This window comes from Bubalus bubalis, chromosome 2 (genome assembly GCF_019923935.1).
Source record: "Bubalus bubalis isolate 160015118507 breed Murrah chromosome 2, NDDB_SH_1, whole genome shotgun sequence".
Lineage (NCBI taxonomy): Eukaryota > Metazoa > Chordata > Mammalia > Artiodactyla > Bovidae > Bubalus > Bubalus bubalis.
In genome coordinates this window covers 141,485,723-141,505,492 of record NC_059158.1, presented here as the reverse complement: position 1 = coordinate 141,505,492, position 19,770 = coordinate 141,485,723, and the positions used below count along the sequence as shown (strand labels likewise).

Below are 19,770 nucleotides of genomic sequence, written 5' to 3'. Positions count from 1 at the left end.
CTTGGATATTTCCTTCCTACTCTGTGGGTGCCACCTTGCCTGATGAAGAGTCTGCACATAGTGGGCCCTTAAGGATGTTGCAAATGACCAGGGGTGCTTCCCTGGGCAGGTTTCTGTCTTACTTGGCCTTTTGCCATTGCCCCTAAGAGACAAGTAGCATCTAAATGCCAGACACTAAGTTAAATGCCTCCTGCAAACCTGCCTCCCTTCCTGGAACTGACCATCCAAGTGATAGATAGTACTTCTCTCTTGCTGTCTTCTCATTAAACTGACACTGCAAGTTTATTGCCTTTGTGTTGCCATGCCTTTTTTTTTTTTTTTTTTTTTTTTTTTGACTACACTGAGAGGCAGACATGCGGGGTCTTAGTCCCCAAGCCAGGGATCAAGCCTGCGCTTCCTGCATTAGAAGTGTGGTCTTAACCACTGGACCACCAAGGAAGTTCCATCATGGCTCTTTATAGGCAAGAATCCTACAGGTGACTACAAGGTCTTGAATGACATCATCCAAATACCCCATATTCTGTACAAAGCTTTTGATAGTAAATTTTCATGATGGGGATATAATATCACATCAGAAAAATGTCAAAGAGTTGGGAACAAGTCAGACAAGATAAATGTATGATGAGGTTCTAAACTATTTAGTGTTTAGTTAGTGCAAATGTTTAGTGCAGGGATTGGTTCATGGATATTTTACAAAGAAAACCTGGAACTCACCATCATTTGTTTTAGACACCACATTCAGCTCAGAAATCCTAGCAGGAGAGAGGAGAATTGGGTGAAAACATCCTTTAGATCTCATGGCAGGTCCTGAAAGTAAATGCAGTATATATCTTAGAGAGGGAGAGTTAGGAAAAAGAAAATGCAATTTTTTGGCATTGAAAGTTTCTCATTAAAATATTCAGATGCTAATTTTAAACACTGGCAATAAATGCATATATATGTGACAGCAGTGGCCATACACCCTGCCAAGTAATTTTATACACATGTGCTTCCAGTATATGTATTTATCTATACTCATTATGTGAATGAAGAAGGCACTGGCAACCACTCCAGTACTCCTGCCTGGAAACTCCCATGGACGAAGGAGCCTGCTAGGCTGCAGTCCGTGGGGTCGCTAAGAGTCGGACACGACTGAGCGACTTCCCTTTCATTTTGCACTTTCATGCATTGGAGAAGGAAGTGGCAACCCACTCCAGTGTGCTTGCCTGGAGAATCCCAGGGACGGGGGAGCCTGATGGGCTGCCGTCTATGGGGTCGCACAGAGTCGGACACGACTGAAGAGACTTAGCAGTTAGCAGTAGCATTATGTGAATATAAAAATAGGAAATAAAATGGATGAGAGATTCTTAGAAGACTCTCAGGAGATGTGTATAGAGGTACCTGAAAGAGCCAAGACTTGGAAAACACACCATGGCCTTGAGCAATAGAATGGAAGTGTGAACTGTGTCCTCGGCACAGGATGGAATTAGCACACTTATGTGCAACCATGTGGGCAGGTCCCAGCTCAACAATGTTAAATGCACAAAGCAAACTGTAGAGGAGTAATACTGTGTCCATCTACTTAAGTGAAGTTCAAAAATCTGCAAAACTAAGCAACACATTGCTTAGGAACTCAAATATACGGGTATAACATGTAAAAAAGAGAAGAGATGGACCAACACCATATTCAGTCTAATGAGCACCCCTGAGAGGAAGGGGAGGGGAGGGACTATGGTTTCGGAGGGCCCATGGGGCAAACTTCTTGGTAAAGCTCTGGTTCTCAAAGTGAGTGTGGTGATAACTGGGTGTAGATTGTTAATATATCCACCATATTTCATAAAATTCTATTTAATTTACTCAATACCTAATGGAAACAAAATTTAAAAGGACAAGGTAAATTAAATAATTAACAGTCCTTTAATACTGCTGCACACCTCAAGGGGTTACACTGCATACTCCCAGGGTCTGTGTATATTGAATTTTGGAGGCTATTTTATTATATGATAATACTATAATATTTGTATTATACTTTTAATATTATTTATGTAATGTATATATAAAAGTATATGCAGTATATTATGTTTTTTGCTCAGTTGTGTCTGACTCTTTGCAACCCCATGGACTGTAGCCCACCAGGCTCTTCTGTCCATGGGATTCTCCAGGCAAGAATACTGGAGTGGGTTGCTATGCCCTCCTCCAGGGAATCTTCCTGACACAGGGATCAAACCTGGGTATCCTGCATTGCAGGCAGATTCCTTACCATCTGAGCCACCAGGAAATATATGCTAGTATTTATATATAGTATATATAAAAGGTAATGTATAAATAATTATTATATAATATACAATATAAGAGTACATTTTATAATACATTATTTTACTATAACACTTTTATTAAAAATGATGATGTCTTTATCTTTAAAAAGTAGTTTTTTAGACTAGGAGACAGGAAGTCCCGTTCGGCACTGAGGCCTGGTGGTGTGAGAACCGCTGTAATCACTCACCCAGTGATGTGTTGCCCAGGATGAGCGGGGCTTCTGGGTGTTTTGCTTTCAGCTCCAGGAGGTCTTTGAAGGTCCCAGGGGAGATCCAAGTAACCCTCTCTCCGTGAAAGGTCAGGGTTCGTTTTTCTGGGTTCTCTGTCATTCTCTAAGTGCAAATAACAAAGGTGTGTGCACGTGGGCACATCTGTATTCCTAGGTTATGATAGACTCCGGGTGGAGGTATGTTTCTCTAGAGAGATTTCAGAAGTTCTGGGTTTCCCCTGACCAAAAAGATACTCAGTATACCATTGGCTAATGCTTGAATTTCCATAATTAGATATTTACTCCTTTTAGCTTAAGACTTGTTCGTGTGTAGTGCTTTGGAGGAAAGTGACAATATGAGCTGGCATCTGTCATTGACTCTTCAGTATAGATTAACTTAGCATAATTTAGTATCATGGCCTTAAAAAATCATAATTTTATGGATACTCCTAAATTAGAATCTTCAGTTTTACCTCTGAAATCCAAGCTCACATACCTGAATGAGTGCTCAGTGTCTCTTCTTAGATGTGTAATAGGCATCTCAAATTTAAAAACTGAGTTCTTCATGCCCCATCCTCCTCCAAGCCCCCCTCAGAAAGGATTCCCTAAAGGAAAAATCCCCTGCTCCTCCAGAGGTCTTCCCCTTCTCAGTAAATGGCCACTCCCCTTTCCAGCTGCCCAAAGCCCTGGATTCAGCCTTGACTCCTTTCTCTCCCCACACACCTCATCACATTCATCAGGAAATCTTGTTGGCTCTTCCAAAAGTGTATCCAGAATCCACTGGCTCCTCACCATGCACATGCTGGCTGCCTGGTCCAGCACCACCAGCCTCAGGAGGGCACAGCTGCCCTAATGGGCTCACTGATCCTTCTCTCACCCATCCCCAGGCTATTCCTGTCCCAGCAGCCCAAACCACCCCAGATCCCACCCATTACAAGGTTAACAGGAGAGTACTCCTCTTATGTCCAACCTCTCTGATAGCTTCTCATCTGATGCAGAGTAAAAGCCAAGCAGTCTAAGTCCAGGATGGTCTGCCCCCAGCCCTGCAGCTTTCTGACTTCTCTGGTTCCCTGAGTTCCTGCCAGGCTGGCCCCTGCTCTGTCCTTGATCAGGACAGGAGTTCTCCTCTCCTTGGTATCTCTGTACTTGCTGCCCCGCTGCCTGGATTGCTCTTCCCCACCATGACCAGTTCCTTCACCTACTTCAGGATTTTCATCAAATACTACCTTTTCACAGATGTCTTCTCTGGCCAGATATTGAAAATTGCAACCCCCTGCATCCTATCCCCCTTCACTGTTTTATTTTGTTCTCCTTATCACTTGCTGACACACTATATAACTTATCTATTATCTGTCTATTTATCCATTTAAACTTTTTATTTTATATTAGAGTATAGCCAATTAACAATGTTGATAGTTTCAGGTACATGGCAGAGCGACTCAGCCACACACACACATGTATCCACTCTCCCCCAAACTCCCCTCCCATCCAGGCTGCCACATAACATTGAGCAGAGTTCCCTGTGCTATACAGTAGGTCCTTGTTGGTTATTCATTTAAAATATAGCAGTGTGTACATGTCCATCCCAAACTCCCTAACTATCCCTTTCCCACACACTTCCCCACTGGTAACTGTAAGTTCCTTCTCTAAGTCTGTGAGTCTGTTTCTGTATTATAAATAAATTCATTTGTATCATTTTTTAAAAGATTATTTGTATAAGGGATATCATCTATTGTCTTGTTCATTGTGTGTCTCTCCAATCAAATTACAGTCTCCTTGGGGGCAGGTCCTTGGGTGAGTTTTGTTCCCTGCTGTGTATTCAGTACCTAGAACAGTGCCTGGCGTGTTACTGAATGATTAGTATTTGTTGACTATATGAATGAACATATCAGAACCCCTTCAGAAATACATATGTTATCGAATGGAACAACTGGATGTTAGAGAGGAAAGATAGAAATGCTGACAGAGGGAAGAACTGGGAGGCCCTGGAAGTGCCACTTGAGGTCAATATCTGGGAAGGGCTGGAAAGACCGAGTTAGAAGTTGAGAAAAACTGGATTGATTGGGACAGTCAATAGGGATACAGTGCAGATGACAATGATGGAAGTAATAACAAAAATGGTTAAAATATAGCCTCAGTTGAGGCTTTGGGGAATGTATACAGGGCATCAGCCAGGGCTGGGTGAGCCAGGCAGGGACAAGCATTCGGATTTGATCAAGAATTTATACAATATGATAATTTCACAGGATGGAAAAGGTGGTTTTTAAAAACTGAGCTTATAACCAGTGACATTTCAATAAGCACATAAAACACCCAACTCCTCTTACCAAGAGTTCCGGGGGAAATATGAGCTCCTGGGTAGGGTCCAAGGGCTGGAACTCCTCTTTCACAAATAACTCTGTGCAAATCTTTATAAATGGCAGAAGAAGATGGTTCCATCAGTCGGGCTCAATTGGAAACAGCATCATAATTCTTTACATTAATAAGGCAAAAAGAACACAATAATAGCTCCGACTCTCCTTGTATGGGAAAATAGTTCAAACCAAATAGTTTTAAATAAGAATTGTGTTGACACTAAAGAAAAGGATATCCTATGACCAGTTCAAATAGTATCCTGCAAAATACAAAGACTGTCTATGAAAAACAATCAGAGGTCAATTAGTTTGGGAAATCCTCTTCACTGGGCCCGAGCCACTACCCCCTCATCTGTCAAGTTAAGATTCAAAATGCGAAAAGCTCTGAGAAGTCCTGTAATTTAAGTAAAACACGACTCTGAACATATATGCTCTTGTGTAAGCACACACACACACCCCACTTGCTTTAATAACACTAGTTGGCATTTATGGAGTGCTTACATTCCATGTGCTTTCTACACATATTAATAATTTACTTAATCCTCCCAACAATTGTACAAAGAAAGTAAATTGCCATCTCTATTTCATCTATTAGGAAACCAAAGCACAGTGAAAAGTTACCCAAACTGCAATCCTCTCTAAATTAAGTATGTTTTAGCTTTGGAAACACTTATTCTCAAGACGTTTCCTAAAGATTAAGGCAAATCAGGAGAGAACTGTGGGGTGTGGGGCTGGAAGGATATATAATGGGGAAACCCGTGGAAGATGGGCTGGCCGAGCACGGCAGTGGGTGGGGTTGGTGGGGTGGGGGAGACAGATTTGAGTTCATTATCAGCTCTGCCACAACTTGGCTCTCTGACCCTCTCAATAGAAATGTACTTAATCTCTCTAAAGATCAAATAGAAATAATACCTATTTAAAAAAACTGAAGTATAGTTGATTTACAATGTTATACTAATCTCTGCTGTACAGCAAAGTGACTCAGTTTTACACGTATTTACATTCTTTTTAAAATATTCTTTTCCATTATGGTTTATCCTAGGGGATTAGATATAGTTCCCTGTGCTATACAGTGGGACCTTGTTGTCTATGCATTCTAAATGTAACAGTCTGTAAATACCAACCCCAAATTCCCAGTGAAATAATGACTATTTTGAAGGGTAATTGTGACATGTAGATGAAATGACCTGACATTTGTCCAACACTCCCCTGCTTTTCCCTCTGTCTCTGTAAGGTCTTCCCAGATTCTGGAAGGAAAACTTGCATTATTCCTTGTGTAGGTCCTTAGTAGGATCCCAGATTGAGACATACCTGCCAACATCTGAAGGACCAGTTTTTGCCTTAGCTGGAATTAGAAGTGTAGGCAGTACCTGGGGGCAATAATGTGGTGTGTATCTATAGCCTAGAAGTAAGACAGTGTCTGAGAATTAAAATGGAAAACAATGAATCTGAGCTGAGGAATTAAAATTCCCCTGAACAGGAGCTAGGCCAAGACTTCACAGTTACCCCACAGAAGACAGTAGCACAGCTTCAAGAGGTGGGAGTGTCATGGGGCAGACACATGCCATCTAGTAGGTCTACCTGATGGGTGGAGAGGGGTCTTCTGTGCTGTTCCCCTTATGATTATCAATGGCTCTGCACCCATGCTCACCAAGCAATCTTCCCCTTATATTGTGACATCCTGTGCGTGCTTTCCTACAGCAAAGGATGTGGCTCAGTGACTATAAGATCCACCTTAAAATTGTGTTTCTCTTTATAAATGAATATTGCGGCACAGTCCAGTTTAAATACGTTCTTTTGAGTTTGGTTAGAGGGATTCAGGTGGTTGCCAGAGCCCAGTCATGTGTGCTGTGTGCTTAGACCCCATGGACTAGCCTGCCAGGCTCCTCTGTCCATGGGGATTCTCCAGGTAAGAATACTCGAGTGGGTTGCCATGCCCTCCTCCAGGGGATCTTCCCAACCCAGGGATCAAACCCAGATCTCCCATATTGCAGTCAGATTCTTTACCACTGAGCTACCAGGGACAGATTGAATTCTGGAGGCTACAAAATCCAGACTTTAGAATATTTTTAGCCCTCCAGGGGGCACTGATCCTCCGTGAAGTGGTTGTCCGGGGTGTAGCCTGCCTTCCTGGGGAACACCCCTCTCTTCCATTGCACAGCTTCCCCGGACAGAAATAAAGTGTCAGGGGAGGCCGAGAATGGAAATAAGGTAGGTGTTAAGGGTAAAAACAGAACCAGCAGGGAATGACGGGCTCAGTTTTGTATAAGGGCAGCTCTGTTCATTTAGCTTTCCATGTCTACAGGGAGCAGACTCTATTTTTCCTGTCTTCTCACTAGGAATTTTCTCTAAATAATTCCTGTAAGAACTTGGCAGTGGGTCTTTTTTGGGAAACTAGCATCTGTCAGAGAGCAAAGCCAGAGACTGGGGTGTTTCAGGCTGGATGTCCCAGCTGTGGGGGTCGTGAACTCGCTGTCTGAGTGTGGACGGGCTCGCCAGCCTCGCTGAAGCAGCAGTGCCCTCTCTCTGCAGCGGGGGAGACAGTGCGAGAAGACAGGGCGGCAGGAGCCGGGTCAGGCAAGGACAGGACTCGCAGAGCTGGGGCAAGTCTTTGTTCTCTGACCTAAACCGGCTTAGGTTTTACTGTTTCAACCTTCCAGAGAGTGAAGAGGGAAATCAGAGCGCGAGCTTTCAATCACCTCTTTACCCTGCTCCCAAATGGAAAGTGCTTTATTCGTGCCTCCACTTTGGACGTTTGTAAAAGCAGAGAATGACCATCAGAGCGCACAAGCACAGTTTCAGCACTGTTGGTGTTAAGTGATACTCTTGGGGAGAAGACAAAGCAAAGGGACTCACGTCACTTTTCCTGCCAAGCGAGGAAGAATCATTTTCTCCCAGATCCAGGCAGCATTTTCCTGTTCCTTTCTGTTGACAGCCATTTGACTCCTAGGACAGTGAAATGCCTTGAGATGAAAAACTTAAAAAAAGATATCTATTTAAAAAAAATTTTTTTTGAGTATACTTGCTTTCCTGGAGTATAATTATGTTAGCTTGTGCTATACAACAACGTGAATCAACTCAATTATACATATACATATATCTCCTCCCTCTTGAGCCTCCCTCTCACCACCTGCCTCTCCTATGAAAAACTTTCTGACATGTAAATCAGTGTGTGCCTTAAAGGGCTTGACAATTTAAATGAGGCTCCAAGCTTTTTAAGTCACTTTCGGTGGTTTCTATTGGAATAGGGATAATCAGAAGATCTTTCCTTTTTGTTTTATTTTTGATTCAGATACAGAATATATAATATAGATAAATAATATAGATAGAATATATAATACATTCACAATATGTAATAAATAGCATAAACAATAATAAAGAATATGAAGAAATGTAAAAGAAAGAAACTATCATTACTGATAAACATTTTTATATAATATATATTTGTACTATATTTATAGTTAGTACAATATGCCTTTTATTTTGACTTTTTGTTCATTTATTTACCTGTCATTAAAGTCTTTAAAATATATTTTTGTTGATGGCATATTAATCTATCTTCTGGCTATTCCATAAATATATTTGTAAAATTTGCCATTGATGTATACTTAATTTTTTCCCTATATTTTATAACTACAAATAACATAAACACTTCTGTTCATTGCAGGTATAGTTTTATGTACATCTCTGAATTTTTTTAAGGTGAATTCTTAGTTGTAGAATCACTTGATAAGATGTTTTTCAGAGCAATAACCATTGCTAGTATCCATTCTCTGCAAGATTTGACAACATTGACTATTATCATTTAGATAGGGACCTAAAAAAGAGAAAATAAAAAGAAAGACAAGGAAAGAAAGCAGTTTTGGAGCCAGGTCTCCCCACCATTTGCAATCTGTATGGCACTGACTGGGAATGAAAGGACAATCAGTGAATTTTAAAGCCGGTTTCCATTCGCTGGTTCTTTCAGTTCCCATTTCTCCAACCTTACTTCTTGTATTTTATTCCTCAAATAGTCTCTCCTAAGTCTCTAGTAAAATACTTTCTTCCAGATACTTGAATTCTCTGTCTCTGCACAAATGTCTCAGGCTGGCAGCTTCCTAGTTCTGCCCAAGAAGCAAAACCAGCTGAGCCAAGCCAGTAGCACTTCCTCTCTCACTCAAAACTCTGAGCTCTCATGACAGACCATGAGCGAGTGGTAACAGAGGAAGCCAGTCTCTGCTTGCCTAGCAGATAAGAGCCTTGGGTAGTCCTGCTTTGGGACTAGCTTCCTTTCACCCGTTAAGGTTCCTGGGGCCTGTTGGCTGCACGGTGGGTTCTCTGACTACAATTTTTCCTTTACCCCCAAAGGCTGTGCCTGGAAAGGTGGATAACATCCATGTTCCAGAGGGAGAGAGGTTGCCTTTAACTTCCTTCATTTGTATTTCACAAGTGTTTTTCCGTTTACACCAGTAATTTGATGGCTTTACAAGCCATACATTTTATTTCTCAGCTTGTCAACCACTGGCTCCCCCGTGTGGCAATAGAAGATGGGACAGGCACGGGGGATGGGCCTGGCTTTGGGGAGTGGGACACACCTGCTGGCCCATTTCTAGGCCCTTGTCCACTCTTCATGGAGCTGAGGCAAGAGCACAGATGGAGGCCCTGGCCTGGGGCTTGCTGCTCTTCCCTCCTCACCCTGGCTCTGGGTCTGTACTGTGAGGGGCCTCACACACCTGTGAACTAGCCTGCAAATCCAAATTCTGTCTACTTCCTCCCTGAATAGCCAGTGTTTGGCTTCTGGTGCACATGCTGGCTGTTATGATTTTCTCAAGGAAGATGGACTGGGGGAAGAGGCCTGTTCCTGGGAATGGGGTCAAGACCATGTCTAGTCCAGAAAAGGGTGAAGGCTTGAAGTGAACAAGTCACTTTGGCCCTGTGGCCTCCTGAGATTGGCTGTAGGGGGACCAGCGAGGGGTTCTCTGAAGTTTGGGATCCCCCTTGCTTGGGTCTAAGGGTGGTACTGCCTATGTCCATCCTGCCCTCTGCAGAGGGTGATCAGATGTGTTTGTCTGATCTCCCTGGCAAACACTATTTGTAGTGTCGATGGCATCCTTGATACAGTAGTAAATACGTGTTGAGTTCTAAGTGAGTCTTGAGTTCAAGACTTTGCTACGTGCCTGCAATTTCTCATTGATTTTCACAGCAGCCCAGTGAGGTGTCACTATTTGGTGGGGGAATCTCTCTGCACTCTGGTAGTTGGGGTGAATTTTGGATTCTACTATCCCATTTTGGCTTCTTTATTTGCTCACACTTTCCCAGCTGGTCTGGATTCTTGGCACTAACCTTGCCTCCCCCAGGCAAACTCCGTGTCTTTGCTTGTCTCCTTGGGTTTGCTGGAGACCTCCTCCCTGTCCTGTCCCGATGCCTTGCTGAAATCGTCATGGAAGATGTCTAGCTGGCTGGCTAGATCACCTGGCTTTCCGGTGGTGTGATGTCGAGGGTGAAAAGTAGTCTAACACCCACCCTTCCCTCAACAAAGAGCTCAGACTCCTGTGAGTTAGATGGAGCTATTGATAACTCAGTCAGTCTTCCTTACGACCTATTTGCATGGTCTAAAAACACGACTCCTGTGTTCCCAGACTAGACCATCTATCACCGTCATTCTTGCTCTGTGGGTGCCCCCGCAGCCCCCGACTCACCAAACAAAAGGTCTTCCCACTTGCGAGAATTGGCCGATACTCAGTGCAGCGGCACAGGTTACCTAACCAGAGAAAAAGCAAAGTTATCAGTATGTTTTATTTTTAGTGATTTTTACTTTATTTTTCTTTAGAAAGTTGAAATGAAGACAGGTGTTTTGTTTTTGAGAATATTTGAATATCTGCTAGGCTGTTCACTGCTTTTTCCTTCCTTAGATAATACCCTTCCCGTCACCTCAATTCTAGTTTTATTCTCAGTTTGAAAGAAGACGATAGTCTATCTGGTGAGCTCAGTTGCATCCATCTATTAAATTATTCATTCATTCAACGTGTATCTGTTGACAACAACTATATTTCAGATACCATGTAAGATGTAAGTGATCCTAAAACAGGAAAATATGCATTGTTTCTAAGGCTGTATATGAGCAAGGTATCATGCCTCTGCTTGTTAGTAGAGCCCCTCAGTGGACATTAGGTCACTGCTTCAGAATTTCCTAGGGTATTTGTTTAAAATGCGAATCTCTGGCCTTTCTCCATTTCTAAATCAGAATGTCTGGGGACAAGCCCAGGAATCTGCATTTAAGAGGTCTGTGGTGATTCTATTGCATGGGAAAGTACGAGAGCCTCAGGTTTCCAAGGGATGAAGGTGCGGGGGAGGCTGCGGTGGAGGAAGGTTAGTGTGGAATCGAGGTCATCTGGAGAGGCTTCACAAAGAAGCTCATGCTGAAGGATGAGAAAGAAATGTATTGATGGAGAGCACGGGAGGGGCACTCGGGGTTCACGGAGCAGTGCAGGCAAAAGTGGAAACGTGCAGAGGATGGAGGGCTGAGAGGAGACTGGCCAGTGGGGAGTCACACAGCTGAGGAGGAAGAATGAGTTTGGGAGGCCAGCTGTTGGGCTTCTCTGAATGCCGGGTGGAGGAGGGTGGGTGTGGCCATGTGAGGGATGAGGAGTTGTTGAAGGACCTCACGTAGTGGAAGGACCTAAGGAAGGTAGGATTTTAGATGACTTGTTTGGATGTCCTGTAATGGAGCAGAGCGAGTAAAGGAAGTCGACTATAACTGGAAGACTAGGAGAGTGTGTGGGGCTTAGACTTCAGGCCTTAAACTAAGGATTTATGTATCTAACAGATGTCTTATTTAGTGATGGTGGATGACCCAATGTGAGGTTTGTTGAGAGGAAGCAGAAGATGCTGTGTATGTGAATACATGCGTGCATGCATGCGTGCACAGTTGCGTCTAACTCTTTGTGACCCCATAGACTGTAGCCCTCCAGGCTTCTTTGTCCATGGAATTTCCCAAGAATATTGGAGTGGGTTGCCATTTCCTACCCCAAGGGATCTTCCTGACCCAAGGATCAAACCTGCGTCTCTTCCATTGGCAGGTGGGTATTTACCGCTAGCGCCACCTGGGAAACCCATGAGGTTTCCTGCAAAAAGGATATGTTTATGAACTCCTCTTTAGTAACTTAAACCCATTGTAAATTTGAAAAGATCCTTTCAATATGTGAAGGGCTGTGTTATGGGTTGAATCGTGTCCCCAAGGATGTGCTAAGATATCTTTGGAACCTGTGAATGTGACCTTATTTGAAATTCTGCAGAGCTGCAGATGTAATCAGGTGAAGAGGAAGCCCTACTCATCTTAGGCCAGGCCTTAATCCAGTGACTGGACTGGAAAAAGAGGGAAATCTGGACATAGATACACAGGGGAGAAGGCCATAAGTAGATGGAAGAAGAGATTGGAGCGATGAATCTCTAAATCAAGGAGGGCCAGGACTGCTGTCAGCCACTAGAAGCTGGAAAGAGGAAAGGAAGAGTCTCTTCTAGGGCCTTGATTTCAGACTCTTTGCCTCCAGAACCATGAGAGAAGAGATTCCTGTTGTTTTCTTTTCCCAAGTTTGTGGTGCTTTGTTATGACAGCCCAAATGAAGGCAGCCAGGTAAAGTCACTGGGTAGGGAAGAGAAAGTAGGGTGTTAAGATGGGGTGTGGGCCACTTGTTTGGGGAGCAAGTGCTCTGATGAGCAGCTGCTAAGCTTGACATTCTCTGCTCCTGGTGAAAGCAGCTACTTCAGAAACAATTGAGGGGGTCCTTGAGTGGGGCTGGGGTGGCATGGTAGGGGGAAGCACAGCCTGACACATGCCCCCGCCTGGCCTCAGGTCAGACCTACCCCCCAGGGCTTCCAGCAGTTGCTCCTCAGAGGGCTGTGGGTGGTTCCTCAGCAGCGTGTACATGGACATCACCATCCCAGGGGTGCAGAAGCCGCACTGGGTACCGTGGCTCTTGGCAATCCTCTCCTGGAAGGACACAGGCGTGGTCACAGGCCCTGACTTCCCACTGTCACCTCCTCCCACCAGGCTCCACGTCAAGCGTCTCCCTTGTCACAGTGGAACCCCCTCCCTGAGCAGTGCACCCTCACCTCCGGCACAGTCGGCCAGCATCCCCTTTCCTTGGCTGCTCCTGGGGGAGGTGAGCCGGCAACCACGTCCTAGCATTACAGTTGCTTTTCAAGCTCAAATGTCCAGATCCCTCTAACAGGAAATTATTGGTGCACAACCTCCATTCCCAGAGTGAGAATTCTCCAGAAATCAGTAATGACAAGGAATGTGGGTGTAATTTAAAAAACAGTTTTATCGAGCACCTCCACGTCTTTCCCAGCTTGGTTCTGAGCAGGGGTCATCTCTTTCTGAGTAACTGAGAGACTCTCCACTATGGACCTTACATTACTCTCTTCTCTAAATTCTTCTGTGTGGATCAAAAGGAGCTCTACTTTCCAAGGTCCAAGATTTTGGTCTGTGTTCTAGATCCTGGCTATTTAAAGTGCAGTCCGTGGACTGGCAGTGTTGTTATTGGTCCCACCTGTGGTCTTGTAGGAAATGTGGAACCTCAGGTCTCTGTTTTAAACCTTCTGAATCAGGATCTGCATTTTTAGAAAGCTCCTGGCTGATTGATTTTTAGGCATATTAAAGCTTGAGAAGGCTTGCTCTGGATGCAGACCTTAGTGTAATCCTAGGATTTGGGCTTATCGGTCTTGGGGTAAGCATCCTCTCTGACATTCTCAGAGACTCTAGTAAACTCTACGGGGTCTTTTGCCTTTGCTGACATTCCTGGAATTGATTCTTATGATTAAATTCAGTTGACTCCTGCCTGGTAGTACTTGCAGCGTTAGTGTGTCTGAATGTATGACTTCCCAAACCCCTGTGCCAATGACTGAGAGATTGGTGTGTTTCTGCCCATACGTGTCACAGTAAAACTCCATGCCACAGGGAATAAACCTAAATTTTACCCTGTCATCCTTGAGATGTTTTATTCTATGCATAGTACCCTCTGTGTAATATTTATTCTGCATTGCAGTTTAATATGCATTAATTAATATTTTGATCATGCTGTTACTATTCAAGCAGACAAAATAAGAAGAAAGATGATCAGCTAATGAAATATGGATGTATTTCTAGCTTTCTTTTAAGTCATTTAACAGATATTATTATCTGGATCAATGTGTATCTAAAGCTTCTACTTTCTGGACCACAACGTAGAAGCCCTAGGAGGCACAGTCAACACAGCTTTGATTACAAAGATAGGGTTAAGAAGTGAGAAAATTGGGATGTGCTCTTACCTGCACGGGGTGAAGCCTGGTTTTGATGCTTCCAACACCTTCCACAGTGGTGACAGCAGCCCCATACAGAGAGCAGATGGGCACCAGGCAGGCGGTGACAGACAAGTGTCTTTATGTGAGAAGCACAGGGAAAATCAACAGGAGTAACACAGTTCTGCCTGGTGGGAATGTGGGAACGAAGAAGCGTAGCAGAACCCCTCCCCTCAACCAGCCTGTCATTCAGTCTAGAGGCGGGAGAACTGGAGGGGTGACCAGGAGGGAGAATTAGAGTCCTCTCTGCTGACTCTCTATCATCTGTAATAATTGGGGTTCTTAGGGGGAATATGGGCATTCTGAACCTCAGAAACACTTTCCAAGCCCAGAACAGACCCAGCTGGATCTGGATGCAGTGGGTATGGACTTGTCTCATCAGGAATAATTTGGATGTCAATTATTACTCATTACAGCATTGATCCCATAACAGGCAAAAGGCCCACCTTGTCTTTTAACCATATTTGAGAATTTTTTTTTGACTGTTTATTTTAAACTCTGTATAAGGTTATTTAGAAAATTTGGAAAGCCTGTGTCCTGAGGCCATTTTTTGCAATCTTGGGCCAGCAGATTTGGGAGCAGTCCAAGTACTGGAATCCGGCCCTTAATGAAATGCTGAAATCATGGGCCGGGTTCAGTTCAACAGTAAAAACAGCCAGAAAATGTGGGCCTGAGTTCTTGCTCTATGGCTTACTAATTGTATGACTGAACATGTCACTTCATCTTTCTGAACCTCAGTTTCCTCACCTGTCAAATGAATGTTTGGCCTAAATTGGAGTTTCTTTTTTTTTGGCCACACCACACAGCACGAGGGATCTGCAGCATGCCAGATCTTCCTCCAACAGGGATCAAACCTGTGTCCCTTGCAGTGGAAGCACAGAGTCTTAACTGCTGGATCACCAGGGAGGTCCCTAAGTTGGGGTTTCTTAACTGGGATGCACCAATGGGCCTTGGGAGATCCATGGCCCCCTGGAAACTGTGTAAAACATTATTAGTTTCTTTTTGTGATTAATTTTTATTGGAGTATAGTTGCTCTACAGTGTTGTGCTTTAGTAGTTTTTGTAAAAGCACAAGCTTTTATCAGATTTTCAGAGAGGTCTAAGACCTAGAGAGAGTTAGAATCACAAAGCTGGAAGGCCTTTGAGATTGTCCTCAGCTGTGAGAGGAGAATGCGAGCTTGACCTCTGGGCATCTGTGTGGATACCTTATCTCCTGGGACGTGGGGTCTCGCCTAGACACCATCACGGTGCAGGCACCGCAGCCTCCTCTTCCGCAGGCGTACTTGGTTCCGGTGAGGCGCACTGGGAGGGCCAGTCAAGGAAAGACTCCTGCTGGACATGTCGCCGCCATTAGATCCTCCTCCCTAGGGTGTTGCTAGTGAGGAAAGTCTCCTTTGTGGAGTGAGATGCAGGTCTGAGAAGACATTTCCCTGCCTCCAAGCCTCAGTTAAGACCAGTCTGTGTCTTACTAGCTGTGTGACGCTGCACACACAAACCTCTCCCTACCTGTTTCCTCACTAGCAATGAGGGAAAAGCAGTATCTACTTGATCTTCACAGGCTTATCATAAGCATCTTGTCAGATAACAGAAGTAAAAGCCCTTAGAAAAATCCTATTTCATTATAGGTAGTCTTCTGGGTTCCAATTAATGTAATTGGAAGAGAAGTACTTATTTTTATCAGGTTAATGTATTGCTAGATTTTCTGTTATTTGTATTGCATTTGAAACCCAGTCAGTGAGCCTTCAGAGAAAACTCCCATCCTTATTTTCATACCCAACCTGGAGTACCTCTCTGCTCCTTCTTGGTCCAGGTCCAACCCCAAGGTGCAGCCTCTGCTCCTCTCTTAAGTCATCTTTCTCCCTGATTGTGGTCCATTTCCACACAGTTTATGGATTGGATAAACTAGTAATTAACTAGACTGGCTAAGAAGACTTTGAAATCGCTGGCTTTTTTTTAAAAAAAGCCATATGGCTTGTTCATCTAAATTAAGTCATAACCATAAATGCTTATCAGAGAGTATGTGAATGAGTTGGAGTGGGCTGAGTGTACCTGGAGAGCTTGGGCCCCCTTTTAGATGGAGGATGACAGACAGGCTCCACTCAGCTCTAAGCAAGATTGCTGCCAGGTAAGAATGACTGTTTTTCATGAGAAACTCCTATTTCTTTTTTTAATGAGATTTCCTAATTTTCAAACATTTGACAGTGAGTGATAACCATGTGGGCTTTTAAACAAAACTTATAATGTCTCTTTTTTTAAAATTTGGCTTCTTCTAAAGATCCACTAGATTTATCAATTAAAATATGTTAGCCATTGTGAAAATCTAAATTTCAGAATATAGAAAGTTGAGGGAAAACCTCTTGTGAGAAAATAGATGTTGAGAAAGGTAATCTTCTCCTATGACACATGCTCTTCCTAAATCTGGAGAATTTGGTTTTCCTCCAGGGTAAGGTACATGCAAAACAAACCTCTCTTATATAACCACCCTCTTGGGAAGCTGGAAGGCCCTTAAAGGAATAATTAGTGCTGAAGGAAAGAGCTTAGCTTCTATTTCATGGCTATTAAATCAAGATATAAGAAACTCTGGGGAAACTTCATCCTTTTCAAATAGCTCAATTAACTTAATATCCTTAGAACCATTGCCAAGAGCAAAAAGAGAATGAGGGCCAAGGGGCCTGGCTGTTTGCAGATAGAGAAGTTTGATTAATTTTCATAATCACAGCTAGCCTAAGCTTTAAGGCAAACACAGACCTGGCCAAGACTCTGATCAAAAGGATCCAGTTCTTTCTTAGGAAGCTCAAGAGAGTGACTTCTGGGTCTGCATTCCTCTCAATCACCTGCATTGGAAACAGAGAGGAGACTATTATGGGGATTGAATGGGTGACCCAGTGAGACTCAGGAGACATAGAGACAAAAACTTGATCTCTGGGTTGGGAAGATCCCCTGAAGGAGGGCATGGCAACCCACTCCAGTATTTTTGCCTAGAGAATCCCATGGACAGAGGAGACTGGTGGGCTACAGTCCAAGAGGTCACAAAGAGTCAGACACAACTGAAGTGACCTAGCACACATGCACATATCAACTAATTCTGTATAATGGAAATTGAACAGAAAAATTAAGTTCATAAATAGAAAAATAAAGAATGCTCCACTTCTTATCCTCCTGAATTTGAGAATCAAAATACATTGCTAGAATAGAGTGCTTCTGGTGTATTGGGCCCAGCGCTGAGGTCCTCTATAAGTATTTAAGAGGTTTCTAATCAACGGAAGAAGCATCTCTCTTTTGATCTCTACAATAGTCATAAAGACGGGCACCCTGAGACTCAGGGAAGTGAAGTGACTTGTAGAAGGTTGTGTAGTAAACTGTGGAGCTGGATTGGAACCCAGGCCATGTGACATGAGGCACGTGTCTTTACCCCAGCGCTTTATCACCTCTCCCACTCCCTGGTGGATGTAGAACAGGCCGAAGTAGACTGGTTCCCAGTCTCTGGCTTCTTGTCCCTGATTGGAGGGGGTCTCCACCCAAACAGGCCACATGTGCTTCCCTCAGGCCAGAAGTTTCCTGCTGACTCTGCAAACTGTGGTGGTGATACCCAACTCTTACCTTCCTCCCGTTCACAAAGAAAACCAGCTCATCCGATCTCGACGGGCGAGGCATTGCACCTGGAGATGAAGTTTCGCCTTACAGCTCTAGGGGGAGTTCTCCCTGGAGCCAGCCGTAGAAACGAGCAGACAAGATTTAGGTCCAAGCAACTGAAATCTCTCCTGGTGTGGAAGCAGACAGTGTGGAGCCCCAGGGAGCAGAGCAAGGGGGTGGAGACTACCTGGCTTCATGGCCTTTTAAGTTGAGGGCATCTGTGTGGCCCGGCCTCCCAACTCTGCCTCACTTGGCCTTCCACCAATCCTGGCTTCCCCCAGGCTTGGGCTGGAAGGCATGCTTCCAGCCCATGCCTCTTCTTGCATCCTTGGAAGTTGGAGGGCTTCACTGTGAAAACTATAAACAACTGTCTAAACTCAAAGCCCCTCTGCACGCTAACTCAGCTCCAGGAACAAGTCCTGGATGGATTTTCTCCTTCTCTGAGAGAGCTAGCAGTGGGCTTTCTGAGACCTCCCACTTTTCCCAACCTTTTTCTAATTCTAGCTGCAGAAATGTCTCCTCATAGGGAATCATGTGAACCAGTCCAGTCTGTGCCCTGACGTGGAGGTGTGGGATATCTCATCCACTTAGCTCCTTGATGCCCTTCCTCTCCACCTACAGGATTATTCCACTGGAAAAGAGTGTCTAGTTTAGTCAGCCACTCAACAGATAAATAAACTGGGGCCCAGAGAGGTGATGGTATTCCCTGATGGCTCAGATGGTAAAGAATCTGTCTGCAATGCAGGAGACCTGGGTTTGATCCCTGGATTAGGGAGATCCCTTGGAAAAGAGAATGGCTTACCCACTCCAGTGTTCTTGCCTGGAGAATTCCATGAACAGAGGAGCCTAGTAGGCTGTAGTTGATGGGGTTGCAAAGAGTTGGACATGACCAAGCGACTGAACACAGGTGACGTCAGTAACTCAGGGTCATGCAAAGAGTAAGTGGCAAAATGGGAACTAAAACCAAGCTCTCTGGCTTAAAACATCTGACAGATTCATTACTTAAAAAAAAAAATTTCCTTTTTGATCTGTTTGAAGAACTCCAGTTAGATATCTATGGATAAAATCAAGCAGTTCTTATTCTTTCAGTGAAATGAATGCCCAGGGTTGGCCTCATGGATGGATGAAGCAGGTCCTTCGTGCCTGTGTGGTCTGGTTTCAGGAGAGAAGGCAAGACCTCTCTGTTTGCTAGCCCTTCTTGGCTCGCCGATGTTATCAACCCCTTGTGTTAAGGTGAACTCAATGTGTGCCGATTCCTCAGGCCAGGGATAGCAAAGACCTGGCAACCTCCTGACCTGGCTGATTGAGGAAGATTCTCTTTCCCACTTCCTGGTGGCTCAGCTGTAGAGTCTGCCTGCCATGCAGGAGCTACAGGAAATGCAGGTTTGATCCCTGGGTTGGTAAGATCCCCTGGAGGAGGGCATGGCAACCCACTCCAGTATTCTTGCCTGGAGAATCCCATGGACAGAGGAGCCTGGCAGGCTACAGTCCATGGGGTCACAAAGAGTCAGATACGACTGAAGCGACTTAGCACGCATGCATGCTCTTTCCCAGTTGATCTGGATGTGGCTTCAGATTCTTCCCAGCAGAGCTAGTCCAGAAAACACTTCCTGGTTGAAGGGAGCTGACAGCTTCCAACTGTCTTCACAGCTCTAATACCTGGGTCCCAGGCATACCTGCTTCATATACCTGTGGAGACAAGTGTTTACACCCATGTGTACGTGTATGGGTATGTATGTGGTGTTTCACATGTGTTAGAAAGTTGTTGAATAAATGCACAACTGGGCCATGGGAAAAGTTGGAGATCACACTGCGAATTAGGTAAGACCTTCAGGTCAGCCCTTTTTTAAAAATAATTTTATTTATTGATTTATTTTGACTGTGCTGGGTCTTTGTTGCCATGAGGGCTTTTTTGTGGGCTACTCTCTAGTTGCAGTGCTCAGGCTTCTTAATGCAGCGGCTT

The 19,770-nt window shown here is 44.2% G+C and overlaps 1 protein-coding gene and 1 long non-coding RNA gene across 3 annotated transcripts in view; one reads left to right on the top strand and one right to left on the bottom strand.

The window, feature by feature from the left end:
- Positions 1-17,911, bottom strand: part of LOC102391488 (aldehyde oxidase 2) — a 76,834-nt gene extending 58,923 nt beyond the window's left edge. For both annotated transcript variants that reach the window (XM_025277963.3, XM_044937067.2), the window contains exons 1-10: positions 17,775-17,911; positions 16,951-17,008; positions 15,380-15,476; positions 14,146-14,254; positions 12,700-12,826; positions 10,536-10,597; positions 7,714-7,803; positions 4,831-4,911; positions 2,483-2,627; positions 715-807 (exon numbers count right to left, since the gene is read on the bottom strand). In XM_025277963.3, the coding sequence (XP_025133748.3) occupies positions 715-807; positions 2,483-2,627; positions 4,831-4,911; positions 7,714-7,803; positions 10,536-10,597; positions 12,700-12,826; positions 14,146-14,254; positions 15,380-15,476; positions 16,951-17,008; positions 17,775-17,828 (916 nt within the window). In that variant the 5' untranslated portion in view covers positions 17,829-17,911. The remainder of the gene's footprint in view (positions 1-714; positions 808-2,482; positions 2,628-4,830; positions 4,912-7,713; positions 7,804-10,535; positions 10,598-12,699; positions 12,827-14,145; positions 14,255-15,379; positions 15,477-16,950; positions 17,009-17,774) is intronic.
- Positions 6,959-7,804, top strand: LOC112582912. The gene is made up of 2 exons (XR_003107218.3): positions 6,959-7,068; positions 7,518-7,804. It is a non-coding gene; the product is annotated as an uncharacterized LOC112582912 (long non-coding RNA).
- Positions 17,912-19,770: the final 1,859 nt, after the last annotated feature.